Source organism: Coregonus lavaretus (genome assembly GCF_964263955.1).
Source record: "Coregonus lavaretus genome assembly, chromosome: 7".
NCBI lineage: Eukaryota > Metazoa > Chordata > Actinopteri > Salmoniformes > Salmonidae > Coregonus > Coregonus lavaretus.
In genome coordinates, this window is record NC_139994.1 from 13,792,711 (window position 1) to 13,819,964 (window position 27,254).

A 27,254-nucleotide genomic window follows, 5' to 3' on the forward strand; every position below is an offset into this window, starting at 1 on the left:
GCTGTTATAGCCGCAAAGGAGGGGACCAACTTCATATTAATGCCCATGATTTGGGAATTCGATTTTCGACGAGCCATATAGTGTATTTTGTCTATTGTGTGAAATGTTCACTTTTATTTTGTGAGAAGCTCAAGTTATAGATGTAAAATAAAAGACATGGGAGCTTCTTTACTTTCTGGAATTTATTGAAAGTTACTGAACTTGTCAGAAGGGAGGGACTGGAATACAAACGGGAAACAAATGCTGTTATGTTGGAAAATACAGTAGTCAACTTATTTTTGCAATAACCAAAGATAAACAATCAAATCACACTAACACGAGTCAAATTTGTATTAAGCGATGGCCGCCAAGTAGTCTTTCACTTCTGCAGGTGACAGTCGCCTGAAGCCGGCTTCATTGCAGATCCCCACTTCAATATTGTCTTCGGTCATCTGACCCTCAAAGCTTTCCTGTGAATAAAATATAGCATTCAGGATTCTGCTCATGACCCAAATGTAAAAAGACCACAAGAGGCTGCTGGTCTCTTAACAGATGTGTGTCTGACATCAGGAGCACATAGAAGCCCAGCAGGAGAGGCTTTCAAGAGAGTAACTCACCTTCAAAGTCAAGATTGCTGTGTGAATGGCATCTTCCAGTTCCAGGTCCTCATTGTATCTGAGTGAGACATTAATTTACCCCACATTTATAAAGGGTTACTAACAGCTGCAGTTTAACCTCAACTTCCACATGACATGCGTATGTTGTGAATTTGGTGCCAATTGGACGGGGGGGAGAAATAGATTGAAATACCTTTTCTCAAGGAATGTTTTACCATTGACGTAGTTCTTGCCCATAGCAGTTGCTTTCCAGGCGAAATATGCTCCCTGTGTGGAGAAATCAAACCATGATAGTCATCATGATCTCACAAAAAATACATAAGACAAACATGTTCATATCTCAAAAGGTGGTAACTAGCCCTTACAGATGGATCGGACTGGAAAAGGTATGGTCTGTCCTCATCCCAACCAGCGATTAGCAAGGATACTCCGAAAGGACGGACACCCCTGCAGCGGAAGACAAAAAACAACATTTAAGCCTACGTGAAACAAATTGACTCCCTCACGAAAGCCTTCATTGGTCAAATCAATTTACATTAATTGAATTATATCACATTAGAATAACTAAATTTTTTCCCCAGACAGTCATAGAATGTATGTCGCTGTACTTTTCTCCGTTCAATTTTCCCCTCGATCCCGATGGTCACTCTGACAGAGCTCTTCTGTGGAGATGGGAGAACTTTCCAGAAGGACAACCATCTCTGCAGCGCTCCACCAATCAGGCTTTTATGGTAGAGTGGCCAGACGGAAGCCACTCCTCAGTAAAAGGCACATGACAGCCCACTTGGAGTTTGACAAAAGACACCGAAAGACTCTTAGACCATGAGAAACAAGATTCTCTGATCTGATGAAACCAAGATTGAACTCTTTTGCCTGAATGCCAAGTCTGGAGGAAACATGGCACCATCCCTACGGTGAAGCATGGTGGTGGCAGCATAATGCTGTGGGGATGTTTTTCAGCGGCAGGGACTGGGAGACTAGTCAGGATCGAAGGAAAGATGAACGGAGCAAAGTACAGAGAGATCCTTGATGATATCCTGCTCCAGAGCGCTCAGGACCTCAGACTGAGGCGAAAGTTCACTTTCCAACTGGACAATGACCCTAAGCACACAGCCAAGACAACGCAGGAGTGGCTTCGGGACAAGTCTCTGAATGTCCTTGAGTGGCCCAGCCAGAGCCCGGACTTGAACCCGGCCGAACATCTCTGGAGAGACCTGAAAATTGCTGTGAGGATCTTTAGAGAAGAATGGGAGAAACTCCCCAAATACAGGTGTGCCAAGCTTGTAGCGTCATACCCAAGAAGACTTGAGGCTGTAATCGCTGCCAAAGGTGCTTCAACACTTACTTATGTAAATGTGATTTTAGTTTTATATTTCTTATCAATTTGCAAAAATGTCAACCTGTTTTTGCTTTGTCATTATGGGGTAGTGTGTGTAGATTGATGAGGGAAAACAATTTTATCAATTTTAGAATAAGGCTGTAACGTAACAAAATGTGGAAAAGGTGAAAGGGTCTGAATACTTTTTGAATGCACTGTATATACACACACACACTGAGTATACAAAACATTAACACCTGCTCCTTCCATGGCATAGGCTGACCAGTGAAAGCAATGATCCCTTATCGATGTCACTTGTTAAATCCACTTCAATCAATATAGATGAAGGGGAGGAGACTGGTTAAAGAAGGATTTTTAAGCCAAGACCATTGAGACCTGGATTGTGTATGTGCCATTCAGAGGGTGAATGGGCAAGATAAAAATGTTTCATCAGCTGAAATGAAAGACCCCAGAAACTTTCCATGTGCACAAAAAGCTTTATTTCTCAAAAATGTTATGCACAAATGTGTTTACATCCCTGTTAGTGAGCATTTCTCATTTGCCAAGATGATCCATCCACCTGACAGGTGTGGCATATCAAGAAGGTGATTAAACAGCATGATCATTACACAGGTTTACCTTGTGCTGGAGACAATAAAAGGCCACTCTAAAATGTGCAGTTTTGTCACAACAAAATGCTACAGATGTGTCATGTTTTGAGGGAGCGTGCAATTGGCATGCTGACTGCTGAAATGTCCACCAGAGCTGCTGCCAGATAATTTAAATGTTAATTTCTCTACCATAAGCCGCCTCCAACAGTTTGAGAATTTGGCAGTACGTCCAACCGGCCTCACAACCGCAGACCACGTGTAACCTCGCAAGCCCAGGACCTCCACATCCGGCTTCTTCACCTGCGTGATCGTCTGAGACCAGCCACCCGGACAGCTGATGAAACTGGGGGTTTGTACAACCGAAGAATTTCGGCAGAAACAGTCTCAGGGAAGGAAGCTCATCTGCGTGCTCGTCGTCCTCACCAGGGTCTTGACCTGATTGCAGTTTGGCGTCGTAAATGACTTCAGTAGGCAAATGCGCACCTTGGATGGCCACTGGCACGCTGGAGAAGTGTACTCTTCATGGATTAATCAGGGTTTCAACTGTACCGGGCAGAAGATAGATCGTGAGTATTGGGTCGTGGGGGCGAGCGGTTTTCAAATGTGCAGTTTTGTCACAACACAATGCCACAGATGTCTCAAGTTTTGAGGGAGCGTGCAATTGGCATGCTGACTGCAGGAATGTCCACCAGAGCTGTTGACAGAGAATGTAATATTCATTTCTCTACTATAAGCCGCCTCCATCAATTTAGAGAATTTGTCAGCACATCCAACCGGCCTCACAACCACAGACCACGTATGGCGTTGTGTGGGGTTGTGGTATGGGCATGCATAAGCTGTAGACAGCAAACATAATTGCATTTTATCGATGACAATTTTAATGCACAGAGACACCGTGACGAGATCCTGAGGCCCATTGTCGTGCCATTCAACCGCCACCATCACCTGTTTCAGCATGAAACTGATAATGTCCCAGTTCTTCCATGGCCTGCATACTCACCAGACATGTCACCCATTGAGCATGTTTGGGATGCTCTGGGTCGACATGTATGACAGCGTGTTCCAGTTCCCGCCAATATCCAGCAACTTCGCACAGCCATTGAAGAGGAGTGGGACAACATTCCACAGGCCACAATCAACAGCCTGATCAACTCTATGTGAAAGAGATGTCGCACTGCATGAGGCAAATGGTGGTCACACCAGATACTGACTGGTTTTCTGATCCACACGCCTACCTTTTTTAAAAGATATCTGTGACCAACAGATGCATATCTGTATTCCCAGTCATGTGAAATCCATAGATTAGGGTCTAATGAATTTATTTCGACTGATTTCCTTATATGAACTGTAACTCAGTAAAATCTTTGAAATTGTTTTATGTTGCGTTTATATTTTTGTTCAGTATATATACACACACACACACACACACACACACACACACACATATACGCACCAGGGTTTACGTTAGCTGGTAATAGCCGGCGTTTGTCCGATAAATTCTAAAAGCCCGATAAATACATTTTGTGCAGGTCAATTGTCCGGGAGTAGAATATAAAATCCCATTGCGAAATAATGCTTTTTAGCCTATTCATTGATGGAAATACATTTGACTGGTCATGCTTATTGGTCTATAGGTTAATTTGCATAATTTAGTCTAATTAAATTGCCGTGTGTAGGCTACAGTATATTAATTATGCATCTTATTTATCACAACCGTACAGCATACAGAGTCTTTGAGCAGAAAATCTGTCAGACAGGGCGAGAGCTGCTGCTGCAGCATCTCAAACAGCAACAGAAGGTAGGCCTCATCAGCACATCACACACCACTTTTCAATGAGCTGGAGGCAGTAGGCTACGCATTTTGAAACATATACTCAATTGTTTGAAACCAGAACGTTTTAATAAATGATGCGTGTCTTACCTTGCTTCAAAGTAGCATATTAGATCTCTCTAAATATCTAATGGATATTTTAATCTCTGTCACATGAAACTGCTCGCATGTGCGGTGCCCTTTCGACAATTGTTTTTCCCCGCTAATTGCATTATGGAGCGAACATTCGCACAAATTATAGTTTATCAACATTTTAAGCTAAATGTTCTGATCTTTTGCATCACTCATTGCTTTAAAAAATGTTTTGCCTAAGCCTACTGGTTGTATGATTTTGGGATACATCTTCCCACAACTGTCCCAGTGTTTGGAATTTCTTTCTCGACAAGCTGACCAATAGAAAAGGTAAACTTTTCTACTATAGGGGATAGAAGATTGACATAGGCTAGTGATTTTGCTGTTCATTATTCGTCTTCTTGGCTGAGGAAAAGTAAACGTGGACAGTTATTCTAACATCTTCAAAGGGAACATCAGAATTCGGTCAGAAGGACCGCACATTGTTAGACATGCATGTTCTGTTAATTAATATGAATTACCATAATCTAAATGTGATTACTGTCATTCTGAGCACTGTGGGTGGACGCCCTAATTAGCTTACGCACCCAATGCATATGGGTTCGGCAGATTTCTCAAATGTTGCCAGTCAAATGTCCAGCACCACATTTTCCTAACGGAAACCCTGATACACATATTGAGTTCCACCCCCCACCCCTTTTGTCCTCAGAACAGCCTCAATTCGTCAGGACATGGACTCTACAAGGTGTCGAAAGCGTTCCACAAGGATACTGGCCCATGTTGACTCCAATGCTTCCCACAGTTGTGTTAAGTTGGCTGGATGTCCTTTGGGTGGTGGACCATTGTTGAAACACACACGGGAAACTGTTGAACGTGAAAAACCCAGCAGCTTTGCAGTTCTTGACACAAACCGGTGCGCCTGGCACCTACTACCATTTTTTGTCTTGCCCATTCACCCTTTGAATGGCACACATACACAATCCATGTCTCAAGTCTTAAAAATCCTTCTTTAACCCATCTCCTCCTCTTCATCTACTCTTATTGAAGAGGATTTAACAAGAGACAAAAGGGATCATAGCTTTCACCTCGATTCACCGGTTCAGTCTATGTAATGGAAAGAGCAGGTGTCCTTAATGTTTTGTGTATATAACATTCTGTTGGTGGCAAGAATTTTGTATAATAATTTAAATTGAAAAACGTGAAGCGTTGAATCAAGTGTTGTTTTTTGTATCAGTTCATACACCATGTGCGGTGGAATCGGTACATCGAAAATCTCTTCCCAGCTATTTAGCAACCTGTATGGCGCAGCCGTCACCATTTTTGTCCTCAACTGAAACTGGTATATTTTTCTACTTATGCCAATATTTTTCAGCTAATATTTGTCTTTGATATATGGCAGACAAGTTCCCTACCTTCTCCCGCTTCCACTTGCCTCCTCCATTTTTGCAGTAATGCTGCAATCAGTTGGTTGTAACTTTGGATTGAGCAAACATTCCCATATATTTTCGTCTGGAGTAGGCAGCGCCGTAAGTAAACTGTGATTTTTCCATAAATGGTTGTAGAATCTTGTCTATTTTTGTAAACTTTCTATTGAAATTGGTTGTGGTAAATTCATTTATATCTTTAGGAATATGAATACCAAGTATGTCTACGTCACCATCAGCCCATTTTATTGGTAAACTACAAGATAATATAAAAATTGTGTATTTTAACATCCAATACATAATATGGTACACTTAGCATAATTGGGGTTTAATAGAGTTTTTCTATGATTCTTACTTAACAGTCTGAAAACAAACAGTTGACTTTTAGCCTACTCCATACCCTGATTGTGTGTATTCCTGCATGACGGAGGCCACCCTCTGAACAAGCTGAGCTGTGGGGATGGGCTCCTGGTACACCAGGAAGTACTGCTGGGCCAACTTCCTGGCTCTCCGGAGCAGCACCCTGTCAACACAACAAAAAGCATCTCTCTAAGTACTCATTACAGTCAAGGACTGTAGCTTTAGTTTACTTTGTTGATTTACCTTATTTGACCATGCACACTAAGAGATCATAAACCTTACAAATAGGCCTATTCAATGAAAAACAACATAATGTGCCTATTAAGTGGCCAGTATACTAGAGTGTCTAGGGAGTGTCATAAGAACAGTACATGCTATGTGTTTAAGTTAAATTCCAGTAAGCAGGAGGTCTCATTACCTGTAGTCAGGTCCCATGCCACTGTACACCATGCCGATGTGTTTGGTTATGGGCTCGACTTTGTGAACACTGGTCTCATCATACAGGATGGACTTCTGTTTCTTCTCTGTTGCCAAGACAACGCCATTTGAGGCTGGAAGAAGTGGAACAAAAATACATGAAATTCCAATGCTTGCAATCAGCTCTCATTAGGCTACTTGAGAATGTGATCAGTAAAGTGAATGTTGAGTAGTGACATGTACAACTCCTTTGTTGAGGCGTTTAATTGGGTGGACACTGATAAATGAAATCAGTCAAAACACTGAAAAAATAGTGGACACTTAGTATTTTTTTCGTCGCAGGTTCGGAGAGCATTTTCACTAACCTGCTACGAGAAAGTCACTTCGGTATCAAAGTGGCTTTAAAAGAGTGTTTCCCGAATAAATAGACAGTGGGTGTAAACTAACGTTACCTGCACCAAATCACTGTTTTTATTTAACTAGCTAACGTTAACTACTTACCTTTGATTCCCACAGCGGGTGCACCTGCGGCCACAGCTGCCAGGGCATATTCAATTTGGACCAGCTTCCCAGAGGGGCTGTTGGAAAAGAGGAAGATATGTAGCATGGAAATGTTCTAATTCAATCTTAATTACAACAATTTAACGTTAGCTAACTTAACTAGCTAAATATCTCACTAGCTAGTTAGCTACTCATCTATCTAGTTAGCTAACTAACGACAGCTGTGTAGCTAGTAGCCAAAACCCGAATAGTTTTGTTTATGTAGCTAGCTAACGTTAGCCAGTTAACGTTACACAGTAGCTATGGGGATTGTAGCTAGTTTGCTAACGGGTTTTTTATTGGGAAAACAAAAATAGATAGCAACTGCAGTGCCAGTACAAATATTATGACATTAGCCTACATTAGATATGTTAACTATCTATCTTATATCTGGGTTCGATCCCCGATGACCACCCATACACAAAAATGTATGCACGCATGACTGTAAGTCGCTTTGGATAAAAGCGTCTGCTAAATGGCATATTATATTATATTATTATATATTAGTTAGCTTAGGCTAGCTAACCCGCTTCAAGCTATACATCATCAGTGGCTTCAACTCTTCAACAGCGGTAGGAAGCTAGTTAGCTAAGCATTCGCTAACATCGGCGTGACACTGCATCTCTTGTAGTGTTGCCTCAAGTGCATTTAATGGCCATATAGTTATAATAAGATCACAACTATCGCAGATAATGGCTTCATGGTAAGGTGTTAATTGCGTACGTTTTGGATTGCTACGCAGAAATCTATTGTACTTTTAATTTACCTGAAAGTAGTGAGGGAGAAGCTGTATCCTCGTTCAGCCATTGTTGATCTGTCTTGGGGAAAGTTTTTGCTTGACGGACCAGATAGCGGAAATGAGTTACATGAAGTTCCGCTCATTTCGCTGCTTCTTCTTCGTTTAGGTTTAACGGCGGTTGGCATCCAATAAATGTTGCATTACCGCCACCTACTAAACTGGAGTATAACTCCCTTATACTTTGCTTGAAAAAAAAACAAAAAACGAAGACCCTACCATCTAACCCTACACTCACTAAAAACCCACCACCCTACTCCACTATTTACATCTATCTAGTCCTACCTCAGGCCAACAGCCTGAAAGGACTGGACATCACCACTCAACACACCCTGTAACTCTTCTGACGTCAAAGGCTCGTACACCCAAATACCTCTCTGCAGCTGCCACCACAACCTCAATTTTCTGAGACTTACATTCCATCCCTGCAGTAGTTGATAACCATTGCAATAAACGCTACAAATTAAATCTTACTGATGCATATATCACTTGTTGGCCTATCCCTCTGTACTGGTACATATCTACTACTCACACCACTCCTCTCAGGATCCCCGCCCCCTTGACTCATCTTCCTTTACTTTCTTCACTGCCTCAACATACAACAACTTCTGCACTACTCTAACCCTGGAAACCTCAACCTGACTCTCTCGCACCAGACATTTCTGATCCTCAGCCCCATGGGTACCCTTACAATTAACACATACCACTACTTTCCCCAATGCTACACAATCTTTTGTCTCATGCTCTTCTGCACACTTCTCACACCTAGGAACCTCCATCCTACACACTGCTGCCACATGCCCATAAGCTTGACACCTGTAACAATGTAATGTACTCAGCACAAAAGCTTGTATGGGATAACTTATACAGTGCATTCGGAAAGTATTCAGACCCCTTTACTTTTTCAACATTTTGTTACATTACAGCCTTATTCTAAAATTGATTAAATTCTTTTTTTCTGCAGCATTGAAGGTCCAAAAGAACACAGTGGCCTCCATCATTCTTAAATGGAAGAAGTTTGGAACCACCAAGACTCTTCCTAGAGCTGGCCGCCCAGCCAAACTGAGCAATCGGGGGAGAAGGGCCTTGGTCAGGGACTTGACCAAGAACCCGATGGTCACTCTGACAGAGCTCCAGAGTTCCTCTGTGGAGATGGGAGAACCTTCCAGAAGGACAACCATCTCTGCAGCACTCCACCAATCAGGCCTTTATGGTAGTGGCCAGACGGAAGTCACTCCTCAGTAAAAGGCACATGACAGCCTGCTTGGAGTTTGCCAAAAGGCATCTAAAGGACTCTCAGACCGTGAGAAACAAGATTCTCTGGTCTGATGAAACCAAGATTGAACTCTTTGGCCTGAATGCCAAGCGACACGTCTGGAAGAAACCTGGCACCATCCCTACGGTGAAGCATGGAGGTGGCAGCATCATGCTGTGGGGATGTTTTTCAGCGGCAGGGACTGGGAGACTAGTCAGGATCGAGGGAAGGAGGAACGGAGCAAAGTACAGAGAGATCCTTGATGAAAACCTGCTCCAGAGCACTCAGGACCTCAGACTGGGGTGAAGGTTCACCTTCTAACAGGACAACAACCCTAAGCACACAGCCAAGACAACGCAGGATTGGCTTCGGGGCAAGTCTCCGAATGTCCTTGAGTTGCCCATCCAGAGCCCGGACTTGAACCCGATCAAACATCTCCAACCTGACAGAGCTTGAGAGGATCTGCAGAGAAGAACGGGAGAAACTCCCCAAATACAGGTGTGCCAAGCTTGTAGTGTCATACCCACGAAGACTCGAGGCTGTAATCGCTTCCAAAGGTGTTTCAACAAAGTACTGAATAAAGGGTCTGAATACTTACATAAATGTGATATTTCAGTTTTTTATTTTTAATACATTTGTAAAAAATTTAATAAACCAGTTTTTGCTTTGTCATTATGGGGTATTGTATGTAAATTGATGAGGGGAAAAAAACAATTTAATCAATTTTAGAATAATCCTGTTACGTAACAAAATGTGGAAAAAGTCAAGGGGTCTGAATACTTTCCGAATGCACTGTAGCTACTTTCTTTATGAAACACTATTTTCCACCACCATGCTACAGTCAAAGATTTTCATAACTATCTGTGCTACAGTGGCTAATGCTAGTCCCAGATGTTGCATATAGCTTTCTACCCTTAACCCTTTTAAATTTCAACTTCAATGGGGTAATGTCAGAGTTGGGATGTCCCAAGGAACCCAGATAGCAAGGACCCTATATTTGTTGCAGCAGTCTGTTTTTTCACCCCGGTCTGATAGTTTAAAAACACTACCGTGGACCGGGGCTAGCATTAGCCACTGTAGCATGGTGGTGGAAAATGGTGTTTCATAAAGAATGTACTCATATTTTCCCCGTTTTTTTCCACCTTCTCGCCATTAAATTGAGTTGAGACACTCGATGCCTTTGCAGCCTGAACGGAGAATGTATAGCCGGCTGCATACCATTCCCTTTGGACAGTAAGATGAAACGACTCAATATCGTCATCTGCAGGCCTTTGGGCGATTTCCAACCAGTGTAAAAACAATTCAACGCAACCTGCATAAGAGATAATTTACAAAAGTGCCATCTTTATTGAAGATAAATCCTACAAAACAGGAAGCATGCAAGATAAACAGAACTTTACATAGATTAGAAATGTATTTTTCCTTGACCAAGGAAAGCCACCAACTGAAGAAATTGACTATTGTATTGGCACTTTGTGGATATCTTCAAAATTAGGGTTTTAATTGTTTTCTTTAAAAAAAAAGATTTCTACAAATCATTCAATATCTAAATATGAAATATGTATTTATTTGCCCGTAAGAACTATAGCAAATGTGGTGGAAGTTTAAAGTACACACAAAACACTCAATTTACTTCAGTTTACAGTAAGGTTTATTATCGAACATATCAAATATTCCACATACAGTATTTATTATTAGCAATATGGGAGTCCTGTTGAAACTTTATAAAGGATAACTGCAAAAGCATAAATTCTGATAATAAATAAAATAGTTAAATCAGCATCGGATAGTTATGTGCTTAATAGGAACGGATGGCGGGAGGGATAGCAGCACAGTCCTCTGCATCCAGAGAGTTATCAATAACTGGTCTGTATTTCAGAGTTACCTATAACACAAGCACAAAAAGGGAGAAATGGGTGAGTGATAGCAAATGAACATTGGCAAGCACATAGACTCTGCTATTATTGTGTTGTAAGAATGAAAGTATGTTACAATTAATCCTGTCATTTATATTTAGAAAAATAAATTAAGAAACTCTGAAGTTAAAACAATCATTAGGCATTGACCGGTTTTGTGAGCGTACTTACTTTTCCCGTCTTAGGATCCACAGTGGACATAGTGTGTTTCCTCCAGTGCTCTTCAATGGGTTTCCTCACTTGTCCCGCCAGAGGCTTGGCGTAGTCAAGCTCATCCATACGGTCCTGCAATATTACATAGGAATCTTTCAGAATGACACAGTCTACAGACTGGTCCAACTACTGCTGGAGAGAGCTCCTATAGTTTATGGTGGATGTTTGTGTGTACACAAAAGCAGTGTCTGTCAATATGCATTACTTTCAGCTCCAAAAAAACATGTCCACATCGAGACCCCTACTATGAAACAAAATGGAACCGTATGCATACGAGTAATATCGCTTTCCCAGACAACACATTCTCATTGCAGGCCAGGCTAGTATAGGAGTGGTTTCTGTGTCTTCAGTTCTTACCTTGAAGTCCTCTCTGGAGTGGGCTCCCCTGCTCTCCTGGCGCTGCTCGGCGGAGTTGATGGTCTGCACAGCATTCAGCATGAGGTTCTGCAGCTCCAGGGTCTCCACCAGGTCAGTGTTCCACACAATACCTAAGGGGAGGAGACAGAGGGAACGATGGAACTTTAACATTGCTTCAGAACATCATCACTGCTGCAATCAAGCCCAACAATGGGACAACAAAGATCTTCTGCCCTTGCGAGAAGGGGCAATTGAAAGACTATTCATATCACATCAGCAGAGGGAATGAGATGCTGACCTCTGTCAAAGGTCTTGATGTCGTCCAGGGTCTGGTAGACGGCGTCCATCTTGTCACACCCCTCCTTCAGGACCTTGCCAGTACGGAACACAGCGGCGTGGTTCTGCATGGTCTGACAACGGAGAGAGGAACACAGGTTTAGAGAAGAAGTGATGGTACTGTACAAGTATTTAACGCTCGTTACCAGTAGATTTGATGACCATCCAAAGTAAATTCCTAATATGGATGTGCTGCACATCAGTTCCATTCCCCCCCCCAAAAAATATTTTGATTTTTTAAATCCATACCTTCTGCATGTTCAGTCTGATCTCGGACGTCCTCATGCTGCCGTCAGCAAACCTCAACTTGTCCAGGTTGGCCACAGACTCCTCTCCTGCGTTGGGCTTCAGGGGGGAGAGCTTCTCTCCTGCAGAAACATCACATTGCCAGGATTGTCAAACTATTTTTCCAAGGGAGCCTTGGCCTGGCCATTACATTAAAAAGCTGTGGGACAATGTGCTTTTGTCTTGACATACAGGTAAGGGTTAAAGAAGAGAGTTGTTACCTGGATTGCAGATGTCAGCGATGGTGTGGGCGCAGGCACGTCCAAACACCACCAGATCCAGCAGGGAGTTGGCTCCCAGGCGGTTGGCACCATGGACACTGGCACAGGCAGCCTCGCCACAGGCAAACAGCCCTGGCACCACCTTGTCACCCTCCTCGGGCGTGTAGGTGATGACCTGTGGAGAACAGGACAGTAGATCATTATAAAATGATCTGCACTACAGCAGACATTACATCAAGGCTGACAATACATATATTATATGATAAGATATTAGATTGTTTGATTACATTAAACCCAAGGGAGGTCCAGTTTTAAGACTCACTACATATGTCTCTCATTAGATCTGCTTACTTATATTAGGGTCATTTCAAAGGACTTTTAGTTAGAAAACATGCAAATGTATTGCACTTCTTTTCAATGGGTGCTCCTATTTACCTGTCCCTTGTAGTTGGTAGGGATTCCTCCCATGTTGTAGTGGACAGTGGGCAGGACGGGGATGGGCTCTTTGGTGACGTCCACACCAGCGAAGATCATGGCAGTCTCGGAGATGCCTGGCAGGCGGGTGGCCAGCTGCTGTGGAGGGAGATGGTGCAGCTGCAGGTACGCATGGTCCTTCTCTGGGCCACATCCCCTAGGAACACACAGATAAAGGTCCGTTAGCGTGACAGTTGTCTTTCACCTGAAACTCATAGCAAGGTGGGCACATTTCCATTGAAATTTGTGGGTAGATTCCATGTGAATTCCATTTCCTGTCATTCAGCAGGTAGCCCCAAGCGGTTAAGAGTGTTGGGCCAGTAACCGAAAGGTTGCTGGTTCGAATCACCGAACAGACTAGGTGAAAAATCTGTCGATGTGCCCCTGAGAAAGGCACTTAACCCTAATTGCTCCTGTAAATTGCTCTGGATAAAAGCATCTGCTAAATGACAAATGTAAAATTATTCAAATTCAACTGCAATTCTTGAGGTCGATTTTTGTTCACCAAAGCATGAATAGATGGATTCTAGATTGACCATCTATTTTAAGCCATTTTACTCCTTCTTTTGAAACTGTGCATGCCGATATCAATCACTGGTCTGACATCCATAGAGCATGCAGTCACACATATACATCAGTTATCCAGCATCAGTACAATACTTCTGTGGGTGCTCAGGGACGGCAGGGCCTTGGCGGTGATCTTACCTGCCCTCTCGGATCTCGATGGTAATGGAGCGGGACACAACGTCTCTGGAGGCCAGGTCCTTGGCGTTGGGGGCGTACCGTTCCATGAAGCGCTCGCCCTCACTGTTGATGAGGATTCCTCCCTCACCACGGCACCCCTCTGTGATCAGACAGCCGGCTCCATAGATACCTAGAGGGATTACGTTACGTCATAGGAAACCAGCACTGAGGGAGGGCACCGAAGGACTTCATTTAACCCCCAATTATATTTATAGTATGATTATGTATCCACAGTATGTAAACAGACGTGTCTGCCAGCCCTCGGACTTCTATGACCATGTGATTGAATTATCAAACACCAACGATACTGGCATGTCATGAAACGCACATGATTATTCAGCAGTTACCTTCCGACTAAGGACAGAAACACTTTCAAGATTACACTTCTATAATTTTTTTTGTATTTTACCCCCTTTTTCTCCCCAATTTCGTGATATCCAATTGCGATCTTGTCTCATTGTTGCAACTCCCCAACGGGCTCGGGAGAGGCGAAGGTCGAGTCATGCGTCCTCCAAAACATGACCCGCCAAACAGCGCTTCTTAACACCTGCCCGCTTAACCCGGAAGCCAGCTGCACCAATGTGTCGGAGGAAACACTGTTGAACTGACGATCGAAGTCAGCCTGCAGGCGTCCGGCCCGCCACAAGGAGTTGCTAGAGCATGAGCCAAGTAAAGCCCCCCTGGCCAAACCCCCCCCTAACCCGGATGACGCTGGGCCAATTGTGCGCCGCCCTATCACGGCCGGTTGTGACACAGCCTGAGCTCGAACCCCGGTCTGTAGTGACGCCTCAAGCACTGCGATGCAATGCCTTAAGACAGCTGCGCCACTCGGGAGGCCCCTCAAGATTACACTTCTAATGGATAGGTCTATTCTGAGTGTTTATCAAATCTTCTCAAATAAAATTTTATTTAATGTTCTTAAGTTCACTCCCTAGCAGACAGGCCTCTATTGCCAATCCGATATGAGACACTGACCTGTGGGGTGGAACTGGACAAACTCCAGGTCTTGGCAGGGCAGGCCTGCACGGGTCACCATGGCATTACCGTCTCCTGTGCTGGTGTGGGCTGACGTGCAGCTGAAGTAGGTACGGCCGTAACCACTGCAGATTGAGCAGAGGCAGGAGTAAGACTCGGGGCAAAATAGGAGCACTTTACATCGTCATCAAGGAGGCACCTTCTGTTCAGGGTGAGGATGTTAAAAAGTTAACATTACAACTTGGTATAACTGGTAAGACAAACCTCCCAGATTACTTGGAACAAGCATTCTAACTGTATACTTATTCACTACAGAAACATCTACTACAGAGCCAGATACATACCCTGTGGCGATGACTGTGTTCTTGGACCTGAAGCGGTGGATGGATCCATCCTCCATACACAGAGCAATCACTCCTTTGCACTCTCCTTCCTCCATCAGCAGGTCCAGGGCAAAGTACTCCACAAAGTAGCTGGTGTCGTACCTCAGAGACTAAATAAGTGAGAAGTGTAGAAGAGTGATAGATGACTGAATCCAGCAAAAACAGGACAAAATTTGAGATTCAAAAAGCAGAGTTTGTCAGTAAAATGGGATTCAGAGGAACAGCAGAGAAAAGGTATGGAAATTTAGCTTGACTGCAAGTGGTGGATTATGGGATTTTGAGTCAAGACATTGTGACGTACCCGTCCGTAGAGTGTGTGCAGGAGGGAGTGGCCGGTTCTGTCAGCTACGCAGCAGCACCTGTGGGCCTGGCCTCCCTTGCCAAACTTCAGACTCTGGCCACCAAAAGCCCTCTGGTAGATCTTGCCATCCTCGGTACGGCTGAAGGGCATGCCAAAGTTCTCCAGCTGGGGACATCAAGAAGAGCTGTTAAATCACTGGCACACCAGCTTTCAGTTATTTTCACAACAGGAAGCTAGAAAAAGTAAGTTAGCCAAGAAATAATACATTATTGTTTTCATTTTATCAGCCTATCAGTGTTTGTTTTGATGTTGTGCCAATCCTTTGTGATTGGGGAAGGGGGTTCAACTTAATCCCAAAATAATTATAGGCTATATAATTACACTAATACGCTTGCACTTTAGCTAATTATTTAATTACACAGAATATATTAAATCAAATTGTTTAAGTCTACACTACCGGTCAAAAGTTTTAAACCCTTGAATGAGTAGGTGTTCTTTCTTTCTTTTTACTATTTTCTACATTGCAGAATTATAGTGAAGACATCAAAACTATGAAATAACACATGGAATCATGTAGTAACCAAAAAAGTGTTAAAGAAATATATTTTATATTTGAGATTCTTCAAATAGCCACCCTTTGCCTTGATGACAGCTTTGCACACTCTTGGCATTCTCTCAACCAGCTTAACCTGGAATGCTTTTCCAACAGTCTTGAAGGAGTTCCCACATATGCTGAGCACTTGTTGGCTGCTTTTCCTTCACTCTGCAGTCCAACTCATCCCAAACCATCTCAATTTGGTTGAGGTCGGGTGATTGTGGAGGCCAGGTCATCTGATGCAGCACTCCATCACTCTCCTTTTTGTTCAAATAGCCCTTATACAGCCTGGAGGTGTTTTAGGTCATTGTCCTGTTGAAAAACAAATGATAGTCCCACTAAGCCCAAACCAGATGGGATGGCGTATCGCTGCAGAATGCTGTGGTAGCCATGCTGGTTAAGTGTGCCTTTAATTCTAAATAAATCACAGACTGTGTCACCAGCAAAGCACCCCCACACCATAACACCACCTCCTCCATGCTTTACGGTGGGAAATACACATGGAGATCATCTGTTCACCCACACCGCGTCTCACAAAGGCACGCGGTTGGAACCAAAAATCTCAAATTTGGACAAATTCCCACCGGTCTAATGTCAATTGCTCGTGTTTCTTGGCCCAAGCAAGTCTCTTCTTATTATTGGTGTCCTTTAGTAGTGGTTTCTTTGCAGCAATTTGACCATGAAGGCCTGATTCACGCAGTCTCCTCTGAACAGTTGATGTTGAGATGTGTCTGTTACTTGAACTCTGTGAATCATATATTTGGGCTGCAATTTCTGAGGCTGTAACTCTAATGAACTTATCCTCTGCAGCAGAGGTAACTCTGGGCCTTCCATTCCTGTGGCGGTCCTCATGAGAGCCAGTTTCATCATAGCGCTTGATGGTTTTTGCGACTGCGCTTGAAGAAACTTTCAAAGTTCTTGACATTTTCCGTATTGACTGACCTTCATGTCTTAAAGTAATGATGGACTGTCGTTTCTCTTTGCTTATTTCAGCTGTTCTTGCCATAATATGGACTTGGTATTTTACCAAACAGGGCTATCTTCTGTATACCTCCCTACCTTGTCACAACACAACTGATTGGCTCAAACACATTAAGAAGGAAAGAAATTCCACAAATTAACTTTTAACAAGGCACACCTGTTAATTAAAAAGCATTCCAGGTGACTACCTCATGAAGCTGGTTGAGAGAATCCCAAGAGTGTGCAAAGCTGTCATCAAGGCAAAGGGTCGCTATTTGAAGAATCTCAAATATAAAATATATTTTGATTTGTTTAACACTTATTTGGTTACTACATGATTCCATATGTATTATTTCATAGTTTTGTGTCTTCACTATTATTCTACAATGTAGAAAATATTAAAAATAAAGAAAAACCCGCGAATGAGTAGGTGTTCTAAAACTTTTGACCGGTAGTGTACGTAAAGGCAGCTACACAACATTGCAGAGAAGATTAAGGGCATTTTCACTTGTTTTGGTACATCAGAAGGGCTGAAAGAGGACAGGACACATTGACTCTGTACCGGTACCCTCTGTATATAGCCTCCCTACTGTTATTTTACTGCTGCTCTTTAATAAAAAAAAATTTAACTTCACCGTTTTATTTCTTAAAACTGCATTGTTGGTTTAGGGCTTGCAAGTAAGCATTTCACTGTAAGGTCTACCTACACCTGTTGTATTCGCCGCATGTGGCAAATAAAATTTGATTTGATTTAATTAATATACCAAGTCTGAGGGGCCCTTGAGTTCTGCTGCAGCTCTTTTAAAGCTGCAATATGTCATTTTTTGGGCAACACGACCAAATTCACATAGAAATGGGAGTTATAGGCCTGTCATTCTCATTGAAAGCAAGTCTAAGAAGCGGTAGATCTGTTCTATGTATGCTTTGTCTATGCTTCTCGTTCTTAACTTTCCTTTTTGCGTCTTATACGTCCGGTTTTCTACACCAGCTTCGAACAACTGAAAATACTATATCTTTGGTTATTGAAAATATATTTCACAGCGGTTTAGATGGTACGATGATTTTTACCAAACTAAAAGGCCAACTATTAGAATTTTTGCAACCAGGAAATGGCGGAGCAATTTCTGCATATTGCACCTTTTAGCATGGGACCTTTGCTTACACCACCACTGTTAGCATGCATTTTTACATTTTTCTAATTTAGCAGATGCTCTTGTCCAGAGCGACTTACAGGAGCAATTAGGGTGAAGTACCTTGCTCAAGGGCACTTACACATTTTTCACCTAGTCGGCTCAGGGATTCAAACCAGCAAACCTTCGGTTACTGGCCCAATGCTCTTAACCACTAGGCTACCTGCTGCCCCATGCATGCCACATTCCCCTACTGGCCCCTTCCACCAACTCCCTTTCAAGAGGCTGGTTACCTTTCCATACATTAGTTTTTTAACAAAGAACCGTCAGAGGCATAGTTTAATTTAAGTTATTGAGTGTCCTGCTTTACCATTTTAGTGAATGTCCCGCTTTACCATTGTGTTTTCTTTGACATATCTAAAAAGTTGTGTGTGCGTGTTTCACCTCCACCACGGCATGTGGGGCCTGCTCTGTCATGTAATGGATGGCGTCCTGGTCTCCCAGCCAATCAGATCCCTTCACCGTGTCATAGAAATGCCACCTCCAATCATCTCCCTCCATGTTTCCAAGGGCTGCATTGATCCCACCCTAAATGCAAAAACAACTGTTCAGGACCACTTGAAGAAAGATCAATCTTAAATCATGAACTTTGGACGTTTTTTTGTAGATATTGCATAGAGGTAGGCCTAATACAAGTGTAAAACATTAAGGTGGCTGATAATGCCACCGCAGTGGGAAATTGTTAATTCATTGTGACTTTACATGGCATTGCTTCCTTCTGTGTCTAATGCAAACAGAGTGAAGGAGACTTGTTATCATGCAACACAATCTGGGATATTTCCTGCTTTTACATGGTCATTTCCCATTTAATCTTGTAGAATATATAACTTGTTATACCTGTGCAGCCACCGTGTGCGACCTGGTGGGGAACAGCTTTGTGACACAAGCTGTGTTGAAGCCAGCCTCAGACAGGCCAAAAGCAGCACGCAGTCCTGCCCCGCCGGCACCCACAACCACCGCATCAAACTCATGGTCTACGACGGGGTACTGTGTGGTGATCTGTAGGGACCAGCAAAAACACAAGCACAAAACATTAACATTTTAGTATTTTCTCTACCTAGAGTTGTATAATACAAATTGTCTCGATAAGCATAGAGACAAATTAAATCTAAAATAAAATATATTTTGTGCAAACATATTGAATCCATTCATACAGTAATGTCAATGATGAACATGGAGTATGCAGACTTACGCCATCTGACACTTTAGCCTTGTTCTTCCCGTAGATGGAGAAGTGGAGCTTCCTGGAGCTCTGGGATACTGCCGGAATCTAAATGGAAAAAGAAAGGTAAATATAGGCCTATATCACAGGCTGTGTGTGGCTATTGATGAAAGTACTCAATTGCAAGAACTAGACTTATCCACAAAATGTCAAGTCAATGTATGCCTTGTCTATGGGCCTCTAACGTTAGTGTAGTTTGCTCAATGTTTTCAAATGCAGCGAAAACACAGCCAGCTGATGGTTACATAATTAAGGTGAGACTGCTGCAGCAACATGTAGCCTAATTGTGTTAAAAAATCATTTCACAACATGCATAATAGTGCTTCTTAGCAGCATCCCAACCAATATTTCTGAGGCGAGAGATACACGTGTGGGTGTATGAAGTGTTTTCAGACTTATTTACATAATGCGACAAAAATATTGATTTAAAATCATATAGATCGTTAAATGCTCTCTGGGATCATATATTATCTCACGTCCTCCAATCTAAACAAATAACTTCCTTGCTTATTCCTCAGCAAACATCCTCAAAACACACCCAGTCCCAAATTCAGGAGAAGGGTGCAACTGCAGCCCGCAATTCAGGGCGTTCCTGCATGTGGGCATTTCAGCATCTGCCTAAACCCATCTTTATACTTCTATTGGTCCATTTTTAAACTATGACTCCAGTACATAGGTGGGAGACAGGGGCGCTCCAGTACAGTCGATGACGGTAATGCACCATAACGTTGGATGCCAACTACCGATAAACCACACAGAAGAAGAAGGCGGGGGCTACAGCTAGCACACACCGGTAGAGTGTCTTTCGCCCCTGCCTGTCGGGCACTGTTTTCCCGCAGGGGTGGGCGCTTCATGCAGGAACCAATGGGACGCTCGGGAGGGGAACGCCCCAAATTGCAGGAATGCCCCAAATTGAGGGCTGCAGTTGCACACTATTAAAATTAAGAGCTGGCCAACTCTAGTTAAGTTGCTAACGTTAGATAGCAAAGTTACCAATTTGCCATAGTTTCAATATCCCCTCTTGAAACACAGCATGCATTCAAAAGAAAGGTAGCCGAGAGACATTATTTGTCATCAAACATAAAATCTATGACTGACAGACAACACAAACAAACTCATCAGACAGCCAACACTGGAAAATAGCCTACTGCTTGGTTAGCCACATTGTTAACAGCTTCTTAGCTAACTTGCCTTGCTTGACCTTCAATGCACTGATGTAATGCACTGATGTTTATGGCTACTGCCAGGTTTAATTCAATCGTCATACACGAGCAATAAAAAGTATATTTATCAAGCTATTCGTCAGAATCGAATTGCCATGGATATGAAAACCATTAAGCTAGCTCCCAGTATTGCATAGCAAATGATAGTTAGGTAGCTAGCTACGAAACCCCGTCAATGGTGAGATATTGACCAGCTGATGTTACAAAACAGGGTGGGTTAAAGTTAAATTATCTGCGAATACCAGCTCATATGGACACATTCCTAAAGACAAAAGATAAAGTAGTTCATAGTGATATTCTATAGCAACAGTTTATCTCCAAATACTTACCGCCTTAGCTGACAGGACCTTTTTGGTGAGGACACGCGAGGCAGTACACACCGCGGCCATGATGGGTGCTCTCGTTTGGGAAAATCAACTTTACCAAACTGCTCTGGCACATGCCCCGGCGCCGGAGCATACCATCTCAAGAGAAGGGCTAATTTGGTCAAAAGGAAAATAAATAGTCCTCATTTATATATTTATTAAATCATCAAGTAACTTTCTATATAACTGTTTTGATATTTCACAACTCATATAATTCGGGTTACGTCATTATATTGACAATATCTAAATTAACTCCAATTGAACTCCCCTCTGCAAAGTCTGGTTGGGAAATTACACTATGTTTAATCCGGAAGAGAGACGAATGCAGTTCGATTGAGGAGACATTGTCATTCTTGAACAGAAAGGTATCTGCAATATTACTTAAGCCATGCTTTTCTTTTGGTAGCTAACACTTTCTGCAGGTTATGTATCAGGCCTATTAACTAAGTTGGTTTGAATGGAACTGAATAAAAAATGCATCGAGCCAAGGTCAGTAAATAAAGCTAGCTAGCTAACAAACCAGTTCTGATTCCGGTTTATAAAAAGCTCCAGTTTGACAGTCAACCATCGAGTCATTTCTGTCAACTTGTAGTTCATGTAGATAGTGTCATGACTTGCCCTCATGGGTTGAGGATCAAACATTCCTGCTAGGCAAAGGTTTGAACATCCCCTTTCCTGGGGGCCAGTTTTATGACTTAACAGCCGGTCATAAATAGTTTGCAGAAAAATACTCATTTTGGTCTCTAGTATGGGAAGAAAGAATTTCCCTGTGAGACAAAGGAAGTCTTCCCGCCAAGACTCCAACATCCAAAAGTGGATAATGAAACAATATTCCTACTTAAAAGAATGTGGGAAATGGTCAGTGGGGATCTAAAGAATAATCATGTCATATTGCTTATTATTTTGTGATGTCATTAAGGATGGTATCAAGTAATAACTGTAACTCGGAAAGTGTACATATTCCATCTATCAAGTTTACATCTAAATGTTGTATAAAATATATGATTAAGTATGAGAGTATTTTGGTGAAGATAGGAATGGGATTTTAGTCTTCTAATGAGATAATAGTTTTTCATATAAACTATGCACAGTGACTAGCCACGCCCCGAATTACATCAGAGATCTTGTAAACATGATGGAACGTCCCTTTTACCCCGAGTGCATAAAAAGCCTTGAAAAACAAATTGACCTTTAGACCAGCAGACGTGAAGAGTGAGCTAAACGTTGCAAATGGTTGAAACTCTACAGACTAGCAGACGTGAAGAGTGAGCAAAACGTTGCAAATGGTTGAAACTCTACAGACTAGCAGACGTGAAGAGTGAGCTAAATGTTGCAAATGGTTGAAACTCTACAGACCAGCAGACGTGAGGCGTGAGCTAAACGTTACAAAATGGTTTAAAATGACAACTCCATTACCAAAGGAAGACCAGCAGACGTGAAGCGTGAGCCAAACGTTGCAAATGGTTGAATTTCTACCCAGACCAGCAAGCCCCAGAAAACGTGAGACGTTAGTCCACACGTTTGAAATGGAGAAACTCTGAAACTCTCAACCTCTACACGAGTTGAAGAAGAAGACAATGCACTAGACCTTATCATTTCAGTCTGCAGCTGCCATGTATAGTTGTCTAGAGAACTTTCACCATAGACACGAAGTGGGAAGGACAATCCCTCAGACAACCGCTGGTACATCTGAAGTATCCATCTAACCAGCACTACGACCAGAAACTCTACCAAGGACATTGGGATCTCTGGTGGGCAAACCAGAGTCCTACATCATCAACTCAACTATCGAGGACAGCTACACGTAAATACATGTTGCATTTCTAATCCGAATGAGCGTTATTAGGGTGCGTAAGTATTATGATTACTGTGAGCATAGTCTCCAAAGGAACCACGATAGTTTGAATCCGTCTCTCCCTTCCACTCTGACCCTCCTTCTACCCAAGCAGTCATGCGATTGTTAGTCCAGTCCACTAGGGACCTGTTTTCATTGTATTACGTTAGTAATCAATAACCTATGTTATGTTATTATTTAGTTAGCTAGTAAATAAATAATTAAGCCAATTTGTGTATTGCTGATTCATCAATAAGGTTAGGGTTCTTGCAGGTTCAAGGATTATGCAACGTTCAGAATGAGACTGATAAGAGGTAATTATTTGATAAGTGTCTGTTATCGATATATAACATATCTTCTAAGAGTTTAATTCTGGAGATGGTAACTCATTAAACAACTTATTCCGTGGTGCCCCAAATTCCTAATGAGTTAATTGTTACATGATTAATTTAAATCGAGTGACAATTAAACATAGTTAGGTGATTCGATAAATAAGTCATACATGAAAGTAAGTCACGTCACGACAATATTAAGTAGGAATAGTAGAATAATGACGAATATGGTAATTTGCAATACCCCATATTTAAATGCTTGAGTCAATAAATAATTTATTGGTTGTGTTCTCACCAGTGCAGTTTACCCCAGATTGTGAGCAGTTCATGCACATTATTAATAGGCAGAGATTATGTCACTCATTGAATTTATGCTACCTCTGCAGGCCAGATGAACAACCTGAATGACCCCCAGGAATGGAACATCAGGCCAGAGCAGAGAGGGGGTGGTGGTGGTGGCGATTTGAACAAGTGGAACTATGCCCTACTGGTGCCAATGATTAGCCTCGCTGCCTTCCGTAAGTACTGAATTACATAAGTTGCCTGCTCAAGACTTCAGAAGCACAGAGCAGGTTGCCTGTTATGACTAGACATAATAACAATGTTACTGACTCTGCATTACTGGGCGATCAGAGGGCCACTGTGCTCAGTTTACAGACATCAGTTTTAGGCCAATAAAAATGTACTGTACTGCTGATGTCTTACCATATGCATTAACTCTCAATGCACATCCTGAAATCCAAGATTGGCATGTCTGATGACAAACTTTCCTTACTTTCATTTGGTAAGATAAGGTCTAAGTAAGTGGCAACATTTTGCATCCACAACTTGTAAGACACAGGTAGATAGCAAGCTAAATGCAAACATCTTTCAGGGTGGATCTGGTCCAGGGAGTCACAGAGGGAAGTGTTGGAGGTGAAAGAAAAGTACGACAAGAGCATGCAGGCCATCCGCGATGACATGGAGCTGAAGTACAAGGACACGCTGAGAGAGAACCGACGGGAGACGGTCCACCTGGAGCTGGAACTGGAGAAGGAGAAGAACCGCGTGCAGGGCTACCGCCAGGCCATAGCCTCCCAGAGCCAGCAGCTGATGGAGGAACGCAGGAGGCTTAGCCAGGAGCGGGAGGCCCTGACTGGGGAGAAGAGCCGGCTGCTGCAGGCGGGCGCAGCAGGGGCCCTCTTCCACACGGCTCTGGAGAGGGAGAGTGAGAGCAAGTGGCACCGGAGAGCCATAGCCGCTCTGAGGGAGGTGGAGGAGGGTCTGGTGGAGAGGCAGGGGGCTTTCTGCAGCATCATGGTGCCCCGGGAGAAGAGGCTGGAAATGGAGAAGGACGTGCTGGTCAGAGCTGGCAGGGAACGGGCTCTCGCCCAGCTGGACATGGAGGCCGGCCTGAAGGACATCTTTAAAAATGACCGCCACTGTGCACAGTACCTGAACACTGACAAGCGCAAGAACGGTAGTCTGATGTGGATCTACCTCAGATACTGGCAGCTGCAGGTCACACTACAGAAACACAGGAGAGCAGAGGCCATGTTGTTAGAAACACAGTCTAGCAATCTATGATGTCGCTGGGATTATGATCCAAAGTGATATTTATTAATGATGTATAATACACTACCAGTCTAAAGTTTGGACACACCTACTCATTCAAGGGTTTTTCTTTATTTTTACTATTTTCTACATTGTAGAATAATAGTGAAGATATCATAACTATGAAATAACACATATGGAATCATGTAGTAAACAAAAAAGTGTTAAACAAATCAAAGTATATTTTATATTTGAGAATCTTCAAATAGCCACCCTTTGTCTTGATGACAGCTTTGCACACTCTTGGCATTCTCTCAACCAGCTTCACTTGGAATGCTTTTCCAACAGTCTTGAAGGAGTTCCCACAAATGCTGAGCACTTGTTGGCTGCTTTTCCTTCACTCTGCCGTCCCACTCACCCCAAACCATCTCAATTGAGTTGAGGTCGGGGGATTGTGGAGGCCAGGTCATGTGATGCAGCACTCCATCACTCTCCTTCTTGGTAAAATAGCCCTTACACAGCCTGGAGGTGTGTTGGGTCATTGTCCTGTTGAAAAACAAATGATAATCCCACTAAGCCCAAACCAGATGGGATGGCGTATCGCTGTAGAATGCTGTAGTAGCCATGCTGGTTAAGTGTGCCTTGAATTCTAAATAAATCACAGACAGTGTCACCAGCAAAGCACCCCCACAACATAACACCTCCTCCTCCATGTTTTACGGTGGGAAATACACATGCGGAGATCATCCGTTCACCCACACCGCGTCTCACAAAGACACGGTGGTTGCTCCTGTAAGTCGCTCTGGATAAGAGCGTCTGCTAAATGACTAAAATGTAAAATGTAAATGGTTGGAACCAAAAATCTCCAATTTGGACTCCAGACCAAAGGACACATTTCCACCAGTCTAATGTCCATTGTTCGTGTTTCTTGGACCTAGCAGGTCTCTTCTTCTTATTGGTGTCCTTTAGTAGTGGTTTCTTTGCAGCAATTCGACCATGAAGGCCTGATTCACACAGTTCCCTCTGAACAGTTGATGTTGAGATGTGTCTGTTACTTGAACTCTGTGAAGCATTTATTTGGGCTGCAATTTCTCAGGCTGGTAACTCTAATGAACTTATCCTCTGCAGCAGAGTTAACTCTGAGTCTTCCATTCCTGTCGCGGTCCTCATGAGAGCCAGTTTCATCATATCGCTTGATGGTTTTTGCGACTGCACTTGAAGAAACGTTCAAAGTTCTTGAAATGTTCCGTATTGACTGACCTTCATGTCTTAAAGTAATGATGGACTGTCATTTCTCTTTGCTTATTTGAGCTGTTCATGTATATGGACTTGGTATTTTACCAAATAGGGCTATCTTCTGTATACCCCCCCTTACCTTGTCACAATACAACTGATTGGCTCAAACGCATTAAGAAGGTAAGAAATTCCACAAATTAACTTTTAAGAAGGCACACCTGTTAATTGAAATGCATTCCAGGTGACTACCTCATGAAGCTGGTTGAGAGAATGCCAACAGTGTGCAAAACTGTCATCAAGGCAAAGGGTGGCTATTTGAAGAATCTCAAATATAAAATATATTTTGATTTGTTTAACACTTTTTTGGTTACTACATGATTCCATATATGTTATTTCATAGTTTTGGTGTCTTCACTATTCTAAAATGTAGAAAATATAAAAAATTAAGAAAAACCCTGGAATGAGTAGGTGTGTCCAAATTTATGACTGGTACTGTATGTCCAATGAGGAAGGACATGCATTTGAAATGAGTACAGAAAACTATTGTTGTTGATAATCTAAAAACGTGTATCTGAAAGACAAAGTAAAAATTTAAACAATCATATGTAAACAATATGGTTAACCATGTAAAGCACTTATTGAACCTAAATTGTTATTTGCATGACCAATATCCTATTCATAGAATCCTATAGTGTTTGTTTGTTATTAAACTAAATGTTTCCATCATACAGTACATCTCAAACCTGTGTTTGTTGTGGGGTATGCAAATAAAGTACCACACTGGCACTGTGTATATCAGTGTATGGATTTGTGTATTAAGTAATTTCACTAGTAGGTGTCAATGTTGTATTACAAAACAAAAAAACATGTTGAGCAGTTGCTGGGGCGCTACGTTGAGGAGCATACAAACTGTTTTAACATGTTTCATTACAGGTTTTTTTTATCGCTTTGGTACTATTTTGGTGAATTTTCAAAACTCTTAGTACAAAACTCCAAACTGGTAACACTTATAACACAGCCAGTCTTACATTCAAAATTCATTTTGTTTGTAGACATCTTTCACCACAGAACAATTGATCCAAAACATGTTTACTGTGAAATATGAGTACATTGGTTTAATCACCAAAACACAACATAATGATATCTTCTCAATTTAGTTATTTTAACAACCAGTTAATCCAATAGCAAAACATTTAAGATACATGTTTCAAAATTGCCCTTTGAATGTAGTATGCTACAGTACTGTAAACTGTAGTACATTACACTGATTTCACATTAGGCAATACACTTGCACAACCCATTAAAATTGACTGAACATTACATTTCCATAATTTCTATC

The 27,254-nt window shown here is 42.4% G+C and overlaps 3 protein-coding genes across 4 annotated transcripts; 1 reads left to right on the plus strand and 2 right to left on the minus strand.

The window, feature by feature from the left end:
- Positions 1–164: 164 nt before the first annotated feature.
- Positions 165–7,991, minus strand: LOC311132281 (proteasome subunit alpha type-2). The gene is made up of 8 exons (XM_084165514.1): positions 7,936–7,991; positions 7,131–7,207; positions 6,631–6,763; positions 6,253–6,375; positions 962–1,043; positions 790–863; positions 597–654; positions 165–449 (listed from the first exon to the last, which is right to left on the minus strand). Exons 1-8 carry the CDS (start codon positions 7,974–7,976, stop codon positions 333–335), a joined length of 705 nt encoding a protein of 234 aa, XP_084021640.1. The 5' UTR covers positions 7,977–7,991; the 3' UTR covers positions 165–332.
- A 2,553-nt stretch (positions 7,992–10,544) lies between these two features.
- On the minus strand, positions 10,545–21,297 carry LOC311132399 (succinate dehydrogenase [ubiquinone] flavoprotein subunit, mitochondrial). Its single transcript, XM_084165675.1, has 15 exons — positions 20,945–21,297; positions 19,363–19,440; positions 19,008–19,169; positions 18,555–18,698; positions 15,426–15,590; positions 15,086–15,234; positions 14,742–14,866; positions 13,728–13,896; positions 12,984–13,179; positions 12,549–12,723; positions 12,292–12,410; positions 12,005–12,116; positions 11,707–11,837; positions 11,308–11,421; positions 10,545–11,105 (listed from the first exon to the last, which is right to left on the minus strand). The coding sequence occupies exons 1-15, from the start codon at positions 21,002–21,004 to the stop codon at positions 11,019–11,021; spliced, it is 1,986 nt and encodes a 661-aa protein (XP_084021801.1). The 5' UTR covers positions 21,005–21,297; the 3' UTR covers positions 10,545–11,018.
- Positions 21,274–26,716, plus strand: LOC311132400 (coiled-coil domain-containing protein 127-like). Of its 2 annotated transcripts, XR_014613519.1 has the most exons (4): positions 21,279–21,345; positions 23,533–23,664; positions 24,021–24,769; positions 26,384–26,716. XR_014613519.1 is itself a non-coding variant. In XM_084165676.1 (3 exons), exons 2-3 carry the CDS (start codon positions 23,538–23,540, stop codon positions 24,710–24,712), a joined length of 819 nt encoding a protein of 272 aa, XP_084021802.1. In that variant the 5' UTR covers positions 21,274–21,345; positions 23,533–23,537; the 3' UTR covers positions 24,713–26,716. The 2 variants fall into 2 exon arrangements, 1 of the variants encoding a protein (XP_084021802.1); XM_084165676.1 differs by having other exon boundaries at positions 21,274–21,345; positions 24,021–26,716.
- Positions 26,717–27,254: the final 538 nt, after the last annotated feature.

Coding starts and splice junctions, on each gene's coding strand:
- LOC311132281 (XM_084165514.1), bottom strand. CDS start 7,976: ATGGCTGAACGAGGATACAGCTTCTCCCTCACTACTTTCAG. Junction 6,764..7,130: donor ACCCGCTGTGGGAATCAAAG/GTAAGTAGTTAA, acceptor CACTTCTTCCAG/CCTCAAATGGCGTTGTCTTG. Junction 1,044..6,252: donor CAGGAATACACACAATCAGG/GTATGGAGTAGG, acceptor CTTCCGCTGCAG/GGGTGTCCGTCCTTTCGGAG.
- LOC311132399 (XM_084165675.1), bottom strand. CDS start 21,004: ATGGCCGCGGTGTGTACTGCCTCGCGTGTCCTCACCAAAAAGGTCCTG. Junction 12,724..12,983: donor CTACCAACTACAAGGGACAG/GTAAATAGGAGC, acceptor TGTTCTCCACAG/GTCATCACCTACACGCCCGA. Junction 11,422..11,706: donor ACTCCAGAGAGGACTTCAAG/GTAAGAACTGAA, acceptor GTAATATTGCAG/GACCGTATGGATGAGCTTGA.
- LOC311132400 (XM_084165676.1), top strand. CDS start 23,538: ATGAACAACCTGAATGACCCCCAGGAATGGAACATCAGGCCAGAGCAG. Junction 23,665..24,020: donor GATTAGCCTCGCTGCCTTCC/GTAAGTACTGAA, acceptor AACATCTTTCAG/GGTGGATCTGGTCCAGGGAG.